Consider the following 20160-nt stretch of genomic DNA (forward strand, 5'->3'; position numbering starts at 1 on the left):
ACCCTCATTTATTGTTCAAAACAAGTCCCAACAGCTATTGTCTTAAAACTAGGGAAAGAAAGGCAAAAGCGTACCCTATACGCCGTGGGGTCTCCTCTGAGAGGCAACAGAAGCCGGGGAGGGCAGTAAAACGCTGCAGAGGCGCAGTGTACTTTTGTTGAGTTGTCAATATTTAATGCAAATTGTAACTGATCATTTAACGTTTAAATTCCACCATAAAAACTATTATTTTGTTGACCAATGTATAATTATATTTATAAAATACTAGTATTTTATTTTGACAGCTCAGAAGACATACCATGTACAGTACAACAGTGGTTAGTGGTTATTATTAAAAGTGTTCACCTTGTTGTCTACACAGTATAATGTCACATTGTTATGTCATGATCATAAATGTATAATGTAAGACAAAAGCACAACTTATTTGACAATTTGGACATGTGGCCACTGGAGATCCTGCCATTGTGGAGATGCACTGTGTCGCTTTTATGCCCATATACTGTAAGAGTTCCATGTTTAGTCATGCCCAAATTTGTGATTCCAGGCCAGACTATGATGTCATATTAAGACATCAGAGTACTCCATACATGGGATTTTCTTATTTATTTATGGTTTCCTATAATAAAATTGTCTTAAAGGAGTAGTTCACCCAAAAAATTACTTATTTTCAGCGGTGTCTCAGGTAATAGACTCAATTGACCTGCATTTGAGTCTCCCGGTCATCAAATTATTGGCTCAGGAATGCGACAAAAACAAAAAATCTCCATGAATTCAAGGCTTCATGGGGTGTGTAATTGACAGATAATAAGCATTTTTTTTTGTGAACTACTCCTGACTACCGAGAGACCTCTGACATCAAGCTCATGTCACCATGACTCGGCCATAACCATATAAGGAGTTCCCAATGCAGCTACGCCCAAATATGGAGTATGTTGTCTAACCTCAATGTGTCATCATGGCCTCAGGTGCAAAGAAATCAGTCAGCTCCATATATGCCCACAAAGGGGTCATACCCATATATGAGATCTCCATACATGGACAAGGATTGACAGATACAGAAATCTCCATATATGGGCATGTCAGTCAGATCGGCGGTGTGACGAAAGTGTGAGGGCCGACACTTTATTCAAAGTGTACACCATAAGTACCATTTAATGACTCACAGTCAAACAAGATGAACATATACAGTATATACATCGAACATATACAGCGGACTGAACCTCTAGTTTAGCACAACTGCCAATCCGACGATTTTCCACTCTGCTAGTCACTTGGGGCCTCCGCAATACGAACAGCTAGTTTGGAGTCGGTCGGTCTCCAATATATGTCCATATATGGACATAGTGGCCCGAACTCTAGATGTGATGAGAACTTCTAGTCTAGTCTAGTTATAATTAATATAACAATTTTTATAAAATTATGCTTTCTAACATAACATGATAGAAAGCATCATCATTTTATAAAAATAGTTATATTAACTAGACATTTCTAAATATTTTATATTATATTATGATATGAAATATTTAAAAATGTTGGGGCAGTCTAACCCAGATGAAGCAAAGGGATGTTTATGTATGCAAATAAAATGTATTGGCTATTTGACATTTCTCCTTTCAGATAAATGACTCAAATTACCTTTACATTGTGACAGAATGATGTAATAAATGCATTCATTTAACAGTCAACAGGGTGAATATTTTTTTATAGCCACTGTATTTCTCAGGATGGTGAGTAGAGTACTGAGTAATAATTGAAGTGAAGGGAGAAATTGAAATTGAAGGGAGTCATACCAATTCAACCCTATTCATGCAACGTGGACTTCATAAAACGGTACAATTTGCAGATCTGAATCTCTGTTGGACAAGTAGAATACATAACAATAGAGGTTCTATGCTGCAGAATTGGAGTGTGTATTTGCATATGAAATTATATCAATATAAAAAACATGAACAACTGAGGGGGGCATACAATTATGAGAGTACGATGTCCATGTAGAAATGGCCCCCATGGCAGGAGCTCTATAGTGAGAAAAAAAAGGGAAGTCCCTTGCAATGTGAGAAATTGTTCATCCTACAGTGTGCTAAAAAAAATCTCAACATTGCATGTCTATCAGAAAGGTATCGGTTCTGATCATCTGTAGTTCCGTCCATAGCCACAAAGTCACAGAAAACACCAGCCTGTTCAAGACCAGTTCAGTCTGCAATGTGCTCTGAGCACTGTTGGATTTATTTGTAGTGCTGCTGTGCCAGGATTCAACCAGGACAGTTTCATGGCAGTGCCCGTCCATGTGAATGAAGGTTTAGCCATTGCCAGAATTTGGTTAAACACCTGTTTGTCACATCACAAAGAGCTGCTCGTTGCTTGGTTATTGGCTGTTCCCATGGTGATGCTCTGTTTCTCATTCAGTGTCTTGACGACAGTTGCTGCAGGAGACTGGAGTACCTTCCGCGAAAGCCTCATTCTGCCATCTGTTGGGTCTCGTCCAAAGTACTTGACCTGTCGGCAGTGGTCCAGGTAGAGAGATGTAGTTCACACAAAAATAATGGGAAATAGGTGGTTAAATAGTTGAAGTCAAGAAGTTATACTTATTGGGCACTTTTTTAAGTGACTGATGACATACCTGTATTTGTTGTCCAACTTCTAAACCCAAAGCACTTGGATGTTTAATCTAAAAGAAGACAAAAGGCATAGGTTAAATAAGGTTAAATGCTATGCTCAGACCTCAACAACAGAAATGAATATTGTGAAAAAACTAAACAAACAGAGAATCTATTGCAATCTCACTAAAATAAACAAAGTTATAAAGCAGAGTGTGATTTATTTACCTAGTTCATATTCCACGGGCGCGCGCACACACACACACACACACACACACACACTCCATCTAGTTTGTTTTGACCCATTTATTATATGACAGGTGTTTTTGCCACATAGGCAATGCACCTAGCACCGTCACAGACACACAGATTTTCTAACCCGTTTGTTGTCCAACTGGGAGTTGTGGAGCAAGACAGCACTCATATTAGGATAGAGTTTCACCATCACACCAATGTCCCTGGAAGTAGAGGGGAGAGAGGAACTGTTTAAATACAGTGTGATAACTGTGATGTCATTTGCAAAGATGATACTGAATAGGAAATTGTATCTCACTGCTGCAAACTTGAATCAACAATGGCTCTCATTTGTGGAAGTGAGCAAAACAAAACTGTGTAAATTGTAAGGAGGATTTACAGTACAGTACACATTTTTCAGTATTCATCAATCTTGCAGTATTTTTCATCAGGGCAAATTATTTTACACCTGGTTGAGTCCACACTTTGTGGATACATAAAATATGTATAAATATATATTTTTTATAAGCACACATTTTACAAATTACTGATCAGGGTTAGAGTTATGAGAGCTAAACCACTGTACATAATGCAATGCTTAGTTTACCTTATTTCCATGATGGTGGCAGTGTAGACAGCACCAAACTCTAGCTGAAGATCTTGCTGCAAAAGAAACACACGCATGCATGGCATGTGCACACATACATGTTCAGGTCAATAGACTGATGACCCATCAGAGGAAATGTTTTGTACAGCTATGTCTTTTCCAACATAGAAGCACTGACAAGGTTTTGTTAGCAGTGTATACCACCAAACCTTAACTCCAGGAGCTTTCTATTGTTGTTTTTAGTGTTAAACTAAGGCATTTATAATCAGCCAGGGGTCCCTGGCTTTTTGCTCCTGCGCAGACTCACATCATCTTTGCAGATCTCGTTGATAAATTCCTGAGCTTCATTCATGGCTCCTGGCGTTGGAGCAAAAACAGAGAAAGTTTCCTCGTCCACTTGGCTTATTGTAACACCTGGACAATGAAAAAGATATTTGTTATAATGTTACAGTGGCTATAAAATGTATTTTATATTGGCATATTCTATCACCTGGAAAATCTGTTACAATTTTACAGCGCTATAAAACATATTGGGCATTGGCTTATTTACATGCAACACAATTAGCTTCAAAAGTACTGGCTGATTCCTAAATTAGTGCTGAGTGTTACCTGTTTCAGCTTGTAGTCTGCGGAGATTATAGCCCCCTGGGCCAACAAAGCGTGCTCTTCTGGAGACCGGCACCCGAACATTCTCTACAGAAAATAATAAAAAGAGCCAAACACACCAGAACAGAATAAAAATACAATCGAAGGAATAAAAAAATCTTTCAATTTTTAACCGGGCTGGTTGGATTTTTGACAACATACTTTGGAAAAGGGGTGCTCAACAAGATGCCCTGGGTATGCACCTATTGGTTTGTCTCAACAAAACCATACAGTCGGAGCATATCATAGCACACAATGTAGCACGCGTGCAAGCAAATACACATACGGCTTACCAACAAGAGGTCCATTTTCCTTCCGGTTAGCCCTGGGGTTGGATATAGTTCTATTCATGATTGCTAGGATGTCCCTCTTTGCAACTGGAGCATGGTCAGTTTGATACAGATGACAATTAGGGACAAAGATTACATATGGTCATAGATTCAGCTGATAACACTAGCCGATAGTTTAGGAAAATACAAATAACTTCAGTTTCACCTGTGTGAAACTTAACGATTCTATAGCTAAATTATTTAAATTACACAACTTTGTTTAATGCATAATTCAAATATATTAAAAGTGCACACACAATAAGAAAAAATATCAATACTGATCAAATTCTAATATACACCCCTCGCTATAATGACTCACCTACCCTGACCGTTCAAAGTTTAACTGCCATTGGTGCTTACCTGTGGCCTGCTGGATTGCCTCCATGACTACTTTCAGAGGCAAGCCTGGAATCTTTACATCAGCCTAAAAGTTAGACGTAAGAATGAAATCAACAAATCATACATAAAGATGGGCTAGTGGAATAACTAATTCAAGTCTTGAATTTGCATTTTCTGAGAGCATACAGTAGTAATGATGCTATGAGTCACACACACACACACACACACACACACACACACACACACACACACACACACACACACACACACACACACACACACACACACACACACACACACACACACACACACACACACACACACACACACACACACACACACACAGTACCTGTAAGGCATTGATGCCTTTGCTTGTTCCAGACAATTTGAAGTCCATGTCTCCAAGGTAATCCTCTATTCCCTGTTTTTAAAATAAATAATCAACCCATATTCAGAAAACCTCAGAATGGAAGTTGGTTTCAGTTGCAGTAGCACCCCTTCCCCTAGATTTTGGGGAAACTACTGCAACAAAGAGCTTAATTTGAATATACTGTATACAAACTTCAAAAATGAATTAGTCTTTCTGCCATTTCAAAACATGTACATGGGCATGATCCCAGCCAAACCATGTGTACCAGAATGTCAGTGAGTAATCTGTAGTCTTTGATCTCAGAAGGTTTGTCTGGGTTGGGTTTAGAGATGAGGCCAATGGCTACACCTGCCACAGCAGAGGATATGGGCACACCTGGAGACATACAATACAGCATTTTATCCACCAGAAGCTTTAGTTATGTATACCTCACTGCAATAGACTAAATTTAATGCAAAAACATAACTTTTATGCTTTGAATGATAACGTATAAGATATTAGTCAGTAGTTCAGTATAGAAAACTCAGCTGAGTGTAAAAATATCTTAGAATTAAGCTAACACAGAGGATTTCACTGTGTTCTCAGTACTGTATGTCAATACTTGTATCAGTGCATCATTGCCTCTATACCTGCATCCATCAGAGCCAAGCTGCCTCCACATGCTGAGGCCATCGACGAAGACCCTGAGGGGAAGACAAGAGGAAGAGATGGAGTAATGGCAGGATGGAAAGAAAGAAAAAAATAGCCATAGGTATGTGTGTGTGTGTGTGTGTGTGGGGGGGGGGGGGGGGGGGGGTCAAAAGATAAGATGGAGAAAACGGATAATGGAAGAGAGAAAGATGCAGAGTCGTATACTGTATGAAATCCCACAGGGACAGTTGGATTACACAGTTGGAAAACTCTGCTCTCATGTCCAGGAGGCAGGTCTCCAACTCACCATTTGACTCCAACACCTCGGCAGTCACCCTGATAGTGAAAGGGAAGTCTTTTGGAATTACTGATCTCAGCGACTTCTCTGCCAGGGCCCCTGAGAAGAAGAACGAACAAATGCAAACACAAACAATATATCAAAGAGCCCAGGTGTTGTATAAATAATGTCTGGGTGGATAATATGAAACACAAACAGAAGAAAACGTTTAACAAGTTGAACAAACACAAACCATGTCCAAGCTCTCTCCTGTTAATTCCCCCCACCTTGCCTATCTCATTGGTAGCATATGGAGGGAACTGAAATCAGCAGAATAAAGGGAAATTTCAGCTGATTTCATAATTTATGTGGGATCATACAGTAACTAAGTTCTTATTAAAAATAAGAAAATGTGACAGTGCATAAGAAAAACAAGGTTGTCCTACTCACTTCATAATGGAGCATGAAGTTCTTGTCTTTGATGCCACTGTAGAAGAAATAAAATAGCAGGCATAGGTGACAGAATTTAAAAAGACATTTTAATTGTTTCTCCAATGTGTTATATGTCAGGGCTTGCTGTTCATAGAATAAATACAAGGATGTTTAGGTAATTAAAGTAAAGCACTATATTTGAATTGTCTGATAATAACACTATCTGATATGTCCTTTTTAAGTAACCCCACCAAATTTGCAAATCCAAGCTGAATAAAATAACCCTTAGTAGTTAGTATTAGTCACCAACACATTTTACAGAAAATTGCTTGGAAGACTTTTAATATGATTTGAAGCATGTTGTATAACTTTACCTTAGAGCTGTGGTGATGATATCCGTTTTAATGCTGGATTCCAAAGAATCAAATGTTACACTGCACAGCACCTACACAACAAGAGAATGTCAGGATTTATACGTTTTTTGTTCTTGGTGGAGGTTTGTCTGCATCCTTTGCTGTCTCTACACCCCTTTTCATGACAAGATCGTGACTCTGTATTGATAACTGCAAGGCCGTTGCTAGATCCTACGAGTAAATCTGATTAATTGTAATCAATATAGGTTAAAGGGGAAGTAACAGATTAGTGAGATGATTTGGGTTTTCTTTACACTGTAAATTATAGTTACTAGTTAGTGGACATTTTAGCATTATATCAGTCAATAATTTATCATAATACAATAAGATATCAGAAAATTATATATTGTATACCATGTACTGTACAATATAACACCTATATTCATAAATATATAGAAAACCATATTTTAAAACATTTGTGAAAGACATTTAATACTGCCATTTTGCCATTGTGAGAATCATAGGTTGAACTCTTATTTGAAAACTTGTACAGAAGGCAGCATTTGACTACCCTTTAGGTATTAAATTAATTACAAATCAGTTATCATAAACAACATATTTACCAGATAAAGATCATAAGATCATTTACTTCCATCTGCCCTCACCACTATAGAACAAAAAGCTTTCCACACAACAGACTATTCTAGCACTGCCAGTGCCAGGCTCTGTTGACCGCAGTTGCACCACAAAAACCCTCTTTTCCCTACATTCAATATTTCATGCCATTTGTCATCACCCTGGTTGAAATGATGCTATCAATCAAGACCAATATTTTAACAATGTGAATATACTCTAGTGTTTCATGTTCTCTTTAAGTTTCATGATCAGTGGAACTCTCATGTTGTAAATGTTTCTTGGGACTTGGGGGGGTTCATCAAGCTTTGTACTTGCATGTACCTGTGTTTGTCCTCTCTGAAAGACAGCTGAGCCATGGAGTGGCTTAAAGATGTCCACTTCACAGGAGATGTCCCTCAAAGAAGTCAGATCTCTCCCATCACACCTAACACATGCACGCACGCACGCACATACCAGTACTTAAGCACATTTTCATGCCATGATGACTCGCTATCTTTCTATCAAGAGATGGATTAAACATTGAGGTCTCCAACCACTTTCTGCCCATTGTTTGCACAGAGGTAAAAGAACATCTAATGACTATCTGTTATCTACATTGGCTTGTACTAGCCTTGCCCTTACCTCCTGTACTCGTTGAGCACCAGATTTCGGAAGACTTCTTTGGACACTGTGTTGAAGGATTCAATGTACTCAAAGGGCTCTGCCTGAGGGAATCTCTCTGCACATCACAAAGGAGATGCATGCCGATTAGATTATATGCTCTGGAACCTAGAAATCAAACACCTTAAACTACCAGCCGTGGCTGATTCCAAACACAGTTGAAGATGTGTTTGGAATTAGTGTAAACTAGAGGGCACTCTGGAGACATTTTCACACAACGTCACATTTTGACGGATACAGCCAACAACATAACATTTGTTTGACAACTCTGCCTTGAAGGATACTCTGCAACCGTTGAGAAACTAAATCTGACAGTTATCTTAATTTAGCAGAAAAGGTCTTACAGGTATACATCGTTTTATGAAATAGAGTGAAAACAATGAGGTGAATTCCGCTCATTGTGATTTAATCTATTACAGAATTCTGAGTAGGAGACATTGAGATTGTTTAATTAATCAAATTTTACCTTTTAGCTCTTCGTCTGTTTCAAGTCGAATTTTGTTAATGGCATCATCTCTAGAAAGCTGACAAGAGGAGAGAGAAGTTAGTCATTTAAATCACAAATGTAATCATCAGACCTAAATAACACTCTAAAAATCTGTTTTGATGGTTATTGTCTCCTCCAGGCTGGATGGCTGAATGTTTTACTTTTTGGTCCTGTTTGTCCATCCATGTATCTGAAGGCAGCTATTCTCAGGTACCGCTGGACTGATCAGCGTGAAGATTTTAACTCACACTCCCAGTAGGCCAAGGAAGAACCTCTGCCTTACATTTAACAGGCTTCGCGTTTTGGCCTCTTAACTCTTGAACTGGAGCTCGTATAGTCAAAATGTTCTTTCTCCTGGATTCCTTGGATCACGCCGCAACTCCCTATATAGGCCCATTTCTGCCTGACAACATTTTTCGTTTGCCCTTTTTTATTTGCAAAACACACTTTGCTACTACTCTTACTAAATTAGTAGGCATTTGATCAAGATGTATCTGTCAGATGTATCCGATTCCATTCAAATTGGCATTTGTGGCAATCATGAACGCAGCATCCAAATGCCGTGAAACTTTGAAAAAACACTAAGAACGGCCACACCGATTCTTTTAAATTGGCCTCATTTCCCTGGATTCCTCAGCTCATGATGCAACTCCCTATATAGGCCGTACCCATTTGTGCCAGACTACATTGTCCGCCATTTTGCCTTTTCTTTAAAAGGCGGCAGTGGCTTTGGATAAAAGCGCTATATAAATGCACCATTTACCATTTTGATCAAGATGTATCAGTCAGACGTTTCATATTTTGTTCCTAGTGGCTATGACGGACTTCCAACATTTTTCGGGCCTTGGGTATGCAACTCGGCCTGGTGAAGACCTGCGCTCTTCTAGTTCTTATTTTTTCCAAAGGATATCATACAATGGCAAAAATATTCAACAAGTCGTGGTATAAGAGTTCACTTTCAAATGTTAAAGAATTACTCACCTTGTCATGGGTGTAATTAGTAAAAACAGCATAGATCCTTTCAGAGGCTAACCTGTAAGATAAAAGAAAAGAAGAAAAAGTTGTAGTATTACTAGACAAAAAGGGCTAGTTTTGAGTTTTCTACCACTGAATGCTGACCTTGGCTATTTTTTAAATATCTGAAAATAGAAACACTGCTTACGTGCCCTGTCCCTTGATTAAGCTTATAAAGTAACATGTCTTGTGGCTGGTCCACCATCAGGTACTGGTGGTAAAAATCTAATGCATCTTAAATGAATCCTCTTAACCCTATAATTTAAACAATTTGGGAACATATTTTTGCTGTGACTTTAAGACAGTTTGATGGAACTGATTTAACCTACTCAGTAAATCTAGAAGTCTTGGGATGATATAAAGTTTAACATTTAATCACCCAATACACCTAGTTTTCCCAAACTAACCCCACAACCCTTTCCACCATCCTGTGCCCCTGTCAACAGTGCCAATAGTCTGTGTGGGTAAAACAACAGTCTTACTGGCGTGCGTGTTCCACCATGTCAGCCGGGGGGGAGAAGATCTTGACCGGTGTGCGCTTAGGGACTTTCTGCTCTCGTGCCAGCTGCTGGATGGCATGTATGATCTGCTGGGTGTGTTTGACGCCCACCTTCACAGCATGGCAGAAGTCCTGCTGCAGGACATTTTCCCCTGAAGCCTCAATCATCACTGGCAGGACAGACATACAAAACCATTTTACTGGTGCCGTCTCAACATGCACAAAATGCACACTCCTGTCATATCCAGTCTCTGATCAAATGGAAACAGAAGTATCGGTAATTAGATCTGTGTACTGACTCACCAACTTGACTGCCAGGGGATCCAGCTACCACAAGGTTGAGAATGCTGGAAGTCATCTCTTTCCTTGTGGGGTTGACCAAAAACTCTCCATCTATTAGGCCCACACGCACCGCACCTGAACAACACACACACACACACACACACACACACACACACACACAATTACTGTCCGAAGCAGGAAATGTATTAACTATGCATGGGGTGAATTCATTACTATTTGACAGATACTCGACAGATGCTATGAAGACAACGTTGAACGTTAAGTTTTATACATTATCAACAATATCTGACTCTGTTCCTCACCAATTGGTCCATTCCAGGGGATGTCAGAGAGGGCCAGAGCTGCAGAAGCTGTTAGGAAACAGAAGGTTAATTTTAGCATAAAAACAGCACAGCATACTACTATTACTTCAAAGACATGGACAGCTGAGACTGGACTCACCTCCATTAATGGCCAAAACATCTGGATCATTGATGCCGTCCACAGCCAGCAGGTTACACAGAACCTGCAGTGTAGAAGAATAACAATACTGTGTTTCTGTCTCTGCATAAAGGATAATTGATACTATGTGTCAATTGATCAAAATATGCATTCTCAAATGAAGAAATGTAAATGGTTGCTCCACACTTATTTCAAAGAAGGGACATCGAATCAGGAAAATGTACTACCAATTAAATGTGGTTTCTCTAAAACTGACCTGGGTGTCATAGAAGTAACCCGCAGGGAAAAGAGGTCTTATTGCCCTATCTGAAAAAAGAAAAAAACAGAAAAGATAGTTAAAGCATTCCAAACTATAAATGCATTTTTACACACACACAACTTCACTGATTACTGAAAACAATTAGGGCGTAGGAGGTCTGTAAACAAGGCGTTTAAACACGTAAATAAATGGTAAGTTTGACTAACAAACTAGCCGTGTTAATCGGCTTACACATACCGTGATTAAGACCTTATCCTCATTAAGATAATTGGGATTAGTGGTACATGATCATCCTCCTATCCTCCTATAATTCTAGTAACCTCACGGTGGTGGTGGTGGTGGTGGTGTCTTGGTTGGGTGGACTCTTGATCAAACTGCGCATGCGTCGTTGCCAGGTTTCGCGAGAGAAACAAGCAGTAAACAAGGCCAAACCAAACGAACCCTACAAGCAACGAGGTCTATGAAAAGAAGGCCAAACGAAGCGCCTTCACGCATATACCTTGCCTATTGGAAAACAGCCGATCTACAAGCTCACAACGCGTCCCCACACCCACCTGCACTTTCACAACCAACGCCAAAACACAACACCACCAATATTGGCACTACAGCGCTTACAATAAGCCGACATGGCAACTTCAGCCTGCTTCCATCCACACCATAGACCCCGCCCACTCTGAGTGCATTCTGGAAACATACCACACTTTTCTCACACACACGATGCACAACACATACGCACTTTTAGATCCAGTCCTATTTTAAAAGTCTGCGCATGGGGGACTCGCGTATCCGCGCGCCTGGTGTAGCCGCTATCATTGATAATCACTTGGATCTAAACAAACGCGCTGTACGATCTCTGTGTGTGTGTGTGTGTGTGTGTGTGTGTGTGTGTGTGTGTGTGTGTGTGTGTGTTTGTTTGCGACGGGACGACGGGAGCATGTGCCGTTGTGTGTGTGTGTGTGTGTGTGTGTGTGTGTGTTCGCGACGGGAGCATGTACCGTGGACTAGCGCGTTACTATATAACTTGGGGTCCAAGACATAGAAATGCCATTAAATGGGGGTCCATAGCCCTAATGCATGTCAAACTGGGGGTCCTTGAAATTAAAATGGTTGAGATTCACTGCTAGAGCCGTAAAAAAAAAAACGCTCTTATGGGGGTCCCTGGCATATCTTTTGAAATGGGGGTCCGCGGGCTAACAAGTGTCAATTTGGGGGTCCTTGACATAAAAACGTTTGAGAACCACTCCACTACACAGTACAAACTCACTTTCGATCCCTGATACTGTCTGTTCTCAGTGCATAAGCCAAACTGCACACGTTAGGTGCTCATATTCCCCTACGGGTATGGTCTAGTTTACATAATCAGCGCACTAACCTAGACAGGATAGGATTTAATTATTTCTGTGCACTTAATTGCACTCCATACGGCAAAGTCAGCTCGATTTGTGTTTAAAGCTACAAGTTGCGACTATTTTACCTTGATATCTGCTAAACTGCCATCAAATAATACATTTCAAATATTACCAGGCACGTATTAATTGTGATCAAGTGCTGAAGCTGTGGAGCCTGTTCATTATCATACCAATGAGTCTGCTGGTGAGGATCTCATTGTCGGTGGTGCCCATCTCTCGTCTCAGGTGGTTTGTGGGAATTCTGCCAGCAGCAGCTGCCTTCTGCCTGTAATCCACCTGTTATTCAGAGCAATTATCATCAGAGATAAGTTCCCTAAATGCACCACAGCACTAGGACTGCATAATATATCATTTATTCTTTTAATGAGAGTTATACAAACTTGTGCATTGGGCACATGACAAAGGGCTATAATACTGTCACACGCCATGTAATCCATGCACACAAATAGAATGATAAAGGGGCTGATTAGTAGCCAACCAGGTAGTGCAGCAGCCACCTAACAACCTAACAACAACCACGTTCAACTCCAGCTGGAGACCTGTGTTGCATTTCATCCATCTCTAATGTGTTTGGTTTCCTTATCTTGTATCGCTACACTGTCCTGTCTAAATGAAGCAAACATGCTTAAGAAATAAATTAAAAAATAAGAAATACAATTTGAATGACATATTCTATTCAGATGACCACAAATAAACGGAAAACACAACAAAACAACGAAATGAGTGATTTAGGTGAAAAAAGTGAACAGAAAGTACATTTGATTTTACATGATTGGGGTGCATCAGTTGTGGCAATACTTCAGAAACCAGAGTTGTAAAAGGCAGGTACTGTATGACAATATCAGGCAAATTCTCATGATGCATTCTTTACATATCATGCAGCCCTACTTAGCATTGACATCCTCATCCTCAATCATACAAAAACATATGACATGTTTTGTTGTTTTTTCTCTTTTTTACACTTTTTAAGACTTCTTTTTCATAGTATGATGTTTTTATTCTTGATCTCTTTTGGTGCTGTAACTGTAATGTTTATCTAAAGAGAGAAAGTATTGATATTGACAACACTCAGTCAGTCCATGATCTCATTCTGAAATGGAGGACAACATAATATTGCATGGTGAACATACCACTAGAGGCATGAACTGGGTGGCAGATGGTCTGGTCTTGCTGACAGCGGTCACCATCACTGAGGTGTCACCCAGCTGCAGAGAGAAAAGAGAAGCACATTTGAATCATATTTAATCTAACCAGAAAACAATCTTGTCGACTTAAGTCAAGTTCTGATAGGTCGGTTTGGGTCAACAGAGTAGACTAGTACTACACAAATACCGACTCAAATTATAACTAACATCAAAACAGCAATACTCCAACCAGAAACCAGAAATACCATGCATATCATTGAAAATACCATACAAACAGCAAATATTACACAATGCTTTAAAAACACACCTCTTCTTATTGTAGTTAAATATGAACATCCTGAATGTAAAGTCAAGATTCTTTAATAAATGAACTTTAAAATGGCCCTCGTTCAATTAGGAGGTAAAGTTACTACAGATGCTGATTTTACCTTGTAAACCTGTGATGTGACAATAAAACTGATTCTGATTCTGAGATGCTGTGTAAATATCCTGCATTCAAAGGATTCATTCAATGAGCCTGACCTGGCATTTATCACGTCAGAATTAATTTAGTACAAACACTTTAACAAAAGTTTTTTGGTCAGTTTCTATTTGTATCATAGAGGTTGTAGGCCTATTATTATTACATACAAATGAATTTGGCAACAAAAAAATAGCATTGATGCATGACTATAATGCTAATCATAAAGTATTTATGCAAGACAAAAACACTCACATTCGTTTTTATCAGGAAGAGGAAATGGTGTTTGCGAATGTTTTTGTCAAGTGTAACGTTACCTAGTCTGAAGATTCTAATACATATTGAAGAAGACAATGTTTCTGTAATTTTACTTTAATTCAATTTCCTTGAGCTTCCTAGTAGGTAGTTGGGTGTGTAGTCGGGTGTACAGGATCATGTTTTATGTCTGTTATTGTTATTGTCCTGTATTTTGTATTGCTGGCAAAGCTGTGTAATAATATGTTTGCCTCTTGGCCAGTTCACAGGTCTCAATGTGGTTTCATACTGGTTAAATAAATGTGAAATAAATTAAAGTAATTTTACCTGGACAACTGCAGCTCCATCTGCAAATCTGGCAAACTTACCCATAGAGATCTCAAGTTTCCTAAAACAGAAAACGCCACACATCACATTCATTTCGGACACAGCAATAGGTCCACTCCTCTTTGTCTGTGTTAAAAGAAGATCCATTGTTGACACGAGCAACCTTCTGTCAATTAAACTCTGTGTAGCCATGATTTGAAGTGTTTGAGTTTGGAAGCACTCGTTTTCAATCACTCAACGGCCAGTCACTCAAACTAAAAGTAAAACACATAGAAAAATAGACTTGACACAGACAAAGAGATTAACCCAAGCTTTCCGTACAGCTGCAATGTTGGGGAGTTTATCGTCTCACCAAATATTGCGGCTAATCCACATCCACACAGCACTTGTCAATCTTATAACAAAGCCTGAGCTACAGTACCCAGTAAAATACTCAGTGTTAATTATCCATTCAAAAAATATCCATTTGTAACACAGAGAGTGTACAAATGGAACCATTTAGAGGAGCTAAATTACCACTGAGGATTTTTCTGTGTACAGCAGGGGTCTTCAACAGGGGGTCCTCAGAGTTATACAGGGGGGGGGGGGATAACAGATCTACAAGCACACAACGCTGCGAGGCGTTATGAGCTTGTAGATCAGCTATTTTTGGCAGTGTAGAGGGAAAAAGGAGCAAACTAAGTACAGAGTCAAAAGTCAAGTTTACTAAGTATTGAGGATTTAAATGGTTAAAATGTCTGAAAATACATGTTAACATTAATCTAAGTCAACAAACCAAAAAACATTAATTCACTCAACAATGAGTTGAGTGCTGTCAAACAAGTCTATGAAGCTATTTATGAAATCTATGAAAAAGTTAAATCCACAAAATTATTTTATACAACATGTAAGGGGGGGGGGGTCCCTGCTTCATCTCTCTCTCAGCTAAGGGGTCCTTGGTCTGAAAAAGGTTGAAGACCCCTGGTGTACAGTATTGTGAAAGAAGCACTTTGACAGCAGGCAAAGAAACCCTGACAAGCAAAGCTCCTACATGTACATCACTGGTTCTTAAAGTGGGGTTCGGGGACCCCCATGGGTCCTTGAGGGGGTACCAGGGGGTCCCCGGCTAAATTGACCATGGAAGATGATAATAATGTCAACTCACTTTTCTCCCAAGTCCACCACGACTTTTCGAAGAGTTCCATGGCTGCTGTACACACTCTGGTGACATAAACGGACACCTAAACGGGCCAGCGACGGCCCGAGTCGCAGCAAATGCATAATATCTATTTAAAACAAAAATACAAATGAAAAATATTCTTCTAGGGAACAGTTTGCCTTTAGATGGTATTGGTGCGCATGGCGGCTTCCATGACACTTCCAGTTCATCTGATGTCAAATGTGCGGAAGTACAACCAAAGATTAAAAAAAGCAAGAGCATCATCTCCGGTTTACTTCATGTATCTATGTGAAGTAGGCGGACGCCTTTTTAGGAGACCGGAAGCAGGTTGGAGTCTGCATTCTCTCTCTTTAACCCAATGATTCATTCCAGTGGGAGAGTGAACGTGAATGAACACAGCTTCTGAACCATTCTTTAGCCTCATGGTCACTTAACTAAATATTTGACCCGATCGTCACAAGCCACGCAATATTCACAAGATTTACATACTGATATAGTTTTTTTTCCAGAGAAAAATCAGGAGAAAATCAACTTGGGATAGTGTATCTTTATAAATTAACCATCTTTGGTGCAACGAAAAGCTGGTCCTCTGATTGGATGCGGATTGGATGACGCATGTGTGCACCTTCAAAAATTATCCCCACTCATCGTCCTCACGATAGTTCCGCTTTATGGTCCGTGTACGTTCTGGCAGTTGGATTTTCTTTTGAAAACCACAAACAGAAAACCGCCCGTTGCGCTCGTTTTTCATTTTTCATTTTTCATTTAGGGTCGTGTCGGTTCTTTCGCTCCCGTTCGGTTCGCTCCCGTGTTTCATTTTTCATTCTTCATTTTAACACAAGTTACGTTCGTTTCGCTCCCGTCTTTCATTTTTCATTCTTCAATAAAAAATAAAAAATGAAACCTAAGAAAACAGGGTTTTGCTTTTTCATTCTTTCATTTCTCGATCTTAATTTCAAAGATACTGTAAAGACTAGACCAGAAGCGGAAGTAGATTTAGGACTTAAAAATAAAAGTGTGTGTTTGTGTGTGTGTGTGTATATATATATATATATATATATATATATATATATATATATATATATATATATAATTCAATATAATTTTATTATACCGTAGGCTACATGGTTATAACATTACTATGGCTACATCAATGTTAGACAGATGGACATATAGATAGATAGATAGATAGATAGATAGATAATATAAATATATTATAGGCTACTGTCGGCTACACGGTTATAACATAAACATAATTATGATCGGCTATATTATTATATTTGGCTATTAACATTATGCAAGCTGTATATTTACCATGGTTACGTCAAAAAGAAGACAGACAGATCTATCGGACGGACGGACGGGCAGATATAGGCCTACGTGATTCTCTTCTTTTCATTTAGACATGCGTTTTTTCATCCTAAATGTGTGTTAGGCCTATATTTATATTATTTAGTTGCAGCATGAAAAATTTATAGCAATATTACGGAATAGGAAAACAGAAAAAAATCTACCTATAGAATTCGAACTTGGAAAGTTGAGTTGAGACTAGCCAGGTTCACATGACATGGTGCCATGTACCCCAGGTTTATCGGCGTGTTCAACTCTCACATGTACATAAACGTTCAAATTTCAAATATAAAGTGCTTACCCCCGAGCCACGGATGTTACAAGGCGATCCGGACCGCGATAAGTACCCGTATCTCCCGTATTGTTCTATAAAAAGTATTTTAATCCCATCGCCGGCCATTTTATTTTTTCTTTTTTTTGTAATGTATCAGAGTGCAATACACCTCCCAACCATTAGTGTCGCATGGTTGAAAGTATTGGAGACAATTTGGAGAAAATAGCCGGCGATCGGATTAAAATGCTTTTTATTTAACATTACGGAAGATAAGGGTACTTATCGTGGTCCGGATCGTGAGGTAACATCCGTGGCTCGGGGGTAAGCACTTTATATTTGAAATTTGAACGTTTATGTACATGTGAGAGTTGGCAATGTAAAAAAGAAAATAGAACACGCCAATAAACCGGGGGGACATGGCACCATGACTGTCTGACAGTCCGGCTTTCCGACATGGCGCCTTTCCGACATGTCGGCAATTCCACATGTCGCCATTTCGACATGTCATCACTTAGACATATTCTAACTGTCAGAGTGGATGTACTTTCCATAGTTTTCAAACGACCCACCATCCCGACTTGACTTTGGCCAAGGGTGAGACCGCCGTTGGGGCCGTCAGCAGCGAAGTTGGGACCTCCATCCACCCTGCGCCATATACCGAGGTGTTCCTCAGCACGAGTGATGCGCGGGCTGACCCGTTGCCCGCGGGTTGGACCGCGGGGCGAGCGGGAGAGTCAAGAGATCAGAGGCAATTATCATGGGGCGGGATGGTGCGGGCTGCGCAAAGACGCAAAAAAATAAAGAAAAGAAAAAGCATTTGATACCTTCTCTCTCTCCCATCTCCTACTCTCCAGTTCTTTCCTCCTGGCTGGAATCATCTGGGCTTATGTTAAATGTGTTGCTTATTTGAACAATGATGCACAGCTGCCTTTAATGTAGCCTAATGATATCCCCACTGCAACTTTAGTTTATATTGGAGTGTCCCTTGTAGTGCTGTTGTAGTAGGACTGGACACACTCACTGCTCAGTGTTGCCAACTTAGCGATTTTGTCGCTAGATTTAACTTCTTTCCAGACCCCCCCAGCGACTTATTTAGTGAAAAGCTTCTAGCGACAAATCTAGTTACTTTTTCTGGCCCAAGGGGTCACTCATAATAATTGTAGCATCATATTTTGCGCATTCGGACAGAACAGTTGAGATTTCATTAGACCACATCTCTGGCAATTGTACTTGAATTCTTATAATTTTAATGTGTATATGGTCTGTCAAGTTTATATTTTCATTTGGTATCAGTCATGAATTTATTAGAATTTATATCAAGCCGGATTTTTCCACGCGCGTAATTACGCACGCAAGTGCATGCTGTAACATAATAAAACGTGTACTGTACATATGTAGGCCTAGTAGGCTATAGCTCATTGCAGTAAACATTTTTGGGGGTCTTATTAGGGACCCCCAAACTCCAAGCTCCACCTTAGCGCCGCTAATGGAGCGGTTTCAGAAAAGAAAAAAGAAAAAAAAAAAAGAAAAAAAAAAATCAACAAATAGCAGATCTACAAGCTCACAACAACTGTTATTGTGAGCTTGTAGATCTGCTATTTTCAAATAGCGTATGTATGTTAGTGGTTCATAATATAATAATGTATATCTGCGAAGTGTAGGATTATTATAATTATTATTATATTATAATTGAAGTAAGCGCATCGGTTAGTGTGAGTGAGTGCATTCTCATGGCCCGGGTATGTCTGTCTGTCTGTCTGTCTGTCTGTCTGTCTGTCTGTCTGTCTGTCTGTCTGTCTGTCTGTCTGTCTATCTATAGCCTATATCGCGAGCTTGTAGATTGGCTATTTTTGGTGTCACGGCCTGGGTGGGAGGGTGGGTTTGTCTGTCTGTCTGTCTGTCTGTCTGTTTGCCTGCCTGCCTGCCTGCCTGCCTGTCTGTCTGTCTGTATTCTTTATTAACAATGATTATTAACACCAGTTTACCAGTGCCCAGTCTTCCTGGTGCCCAAATTTCCCTAGCGCCCACTCATATCCACCCATAAGTGCCCACTCTTCCAAGTACCCACATGTCCCTAATGCCCACTCGTCCAAGGTGCCCAGTTATCCTTGTAGTGCCCAGAATCTTTCCACCTATACCAGAATAAACCATGGGCCTATTTAGCCCATGCTGCTCATCCCAGCCTGGGTGCACAGTAGGCAAAATTCAGAGCTCTCCTTCTCTCGTAATTCCCCACAAATCTGATATTCTAATTTTACTATAGTGTCAATTCCATTGCCCATCATGGGCAGAGGGCATACGATTGCACTGGTGATCAAGCTTTACCTTGATCATTGATTGAGGTGATTGAGATGACATCATGATTTCTCCATGAGTCACTGTCTTTTACAACTTTGCTTTCGAGGAAAAACAAACAAACAATTAAATAGGTGTGGATGGCTTCAGTCAATGAATCAACAACGGTCGTTAGCTCCCCAATGGGAGATCAGACAAACTTGATGGCCCATTCTCGCACACATCAAAGGTGGTTAGGATCAAAGGCACTTAGTTTGTAGACAGACGCACAAGGCATGTGCATCATCTACATAAGATAGGTTAAACGTGCTTTTATGGATAGAGAGAGAGAGAGAGAGAGAGAGAGAGAGAGAGAGAGAGAGAGAGAACCAAAA

General features: G+C 39.8%; 1 protein-coding gene across 1 annotated transcript; it reads right to left on the reverse strand.

Moving 5' to 3' along the window:
• Positions 1-240: 240 nt before the first annotated feature.
• Positions 241-16070, reverse strand: pnpt1 (polyribonucleotide nucleotidyltransferase 1). Its single transcript, XM_084075503.1, has 28 exons — positions 15853-16070; positions 14709-14769; positions 13652-13726; positions 12692-12797; positions 11110-11159; positions 10854-10917; positions 10715-10762; positions 10413-10526; positions 10093-10279; positions 9578-9629; positions 8576-8633; positions 8071-8167; positions 7771-7873; positions 6835-6905; positions 6479-6515; positions 6282-6348; positions 6059-6148; positions 5751-5804; positions 5387-5496; positions 5101-5172; positions 4773-4836; positions 4377-4460; positions 4048-4131; positions 3746-3852; positions 3439-3494; positions 2977-3055; positions 2621-2668; positions 241-2496 (listed from the first exon to the last, which is right to left on the reverse strand). The coding sequence occupies exons 1-28, from the start codon at positions 15966-15968 to the stop codon at positions 2341-2343; spliced, it is 2310 nt and encodes a 769-aa protein (XP_083931629.1). The 5' UTR covers positions 15969-16070; the 3' UTR covers positions 241-2340.
• Positions 16071-20160: the final 4090 nt, after the last annotated feature.

Source organism: Gymnoscopelus microlampas, assembly GCF_963454915.1.
Source record: "Gymnoscopelus microlampas genome assembly, chromosome: 13".
In the NCBI taxonomy this organism is placed as follows: domain Eukaryota; kingdom Metazoa; phylum Chordata; class Actinopteri; order Myctophiformes; family Myctophidae; genus Gymnoscopelus; species Gymnoscopelus microlampas.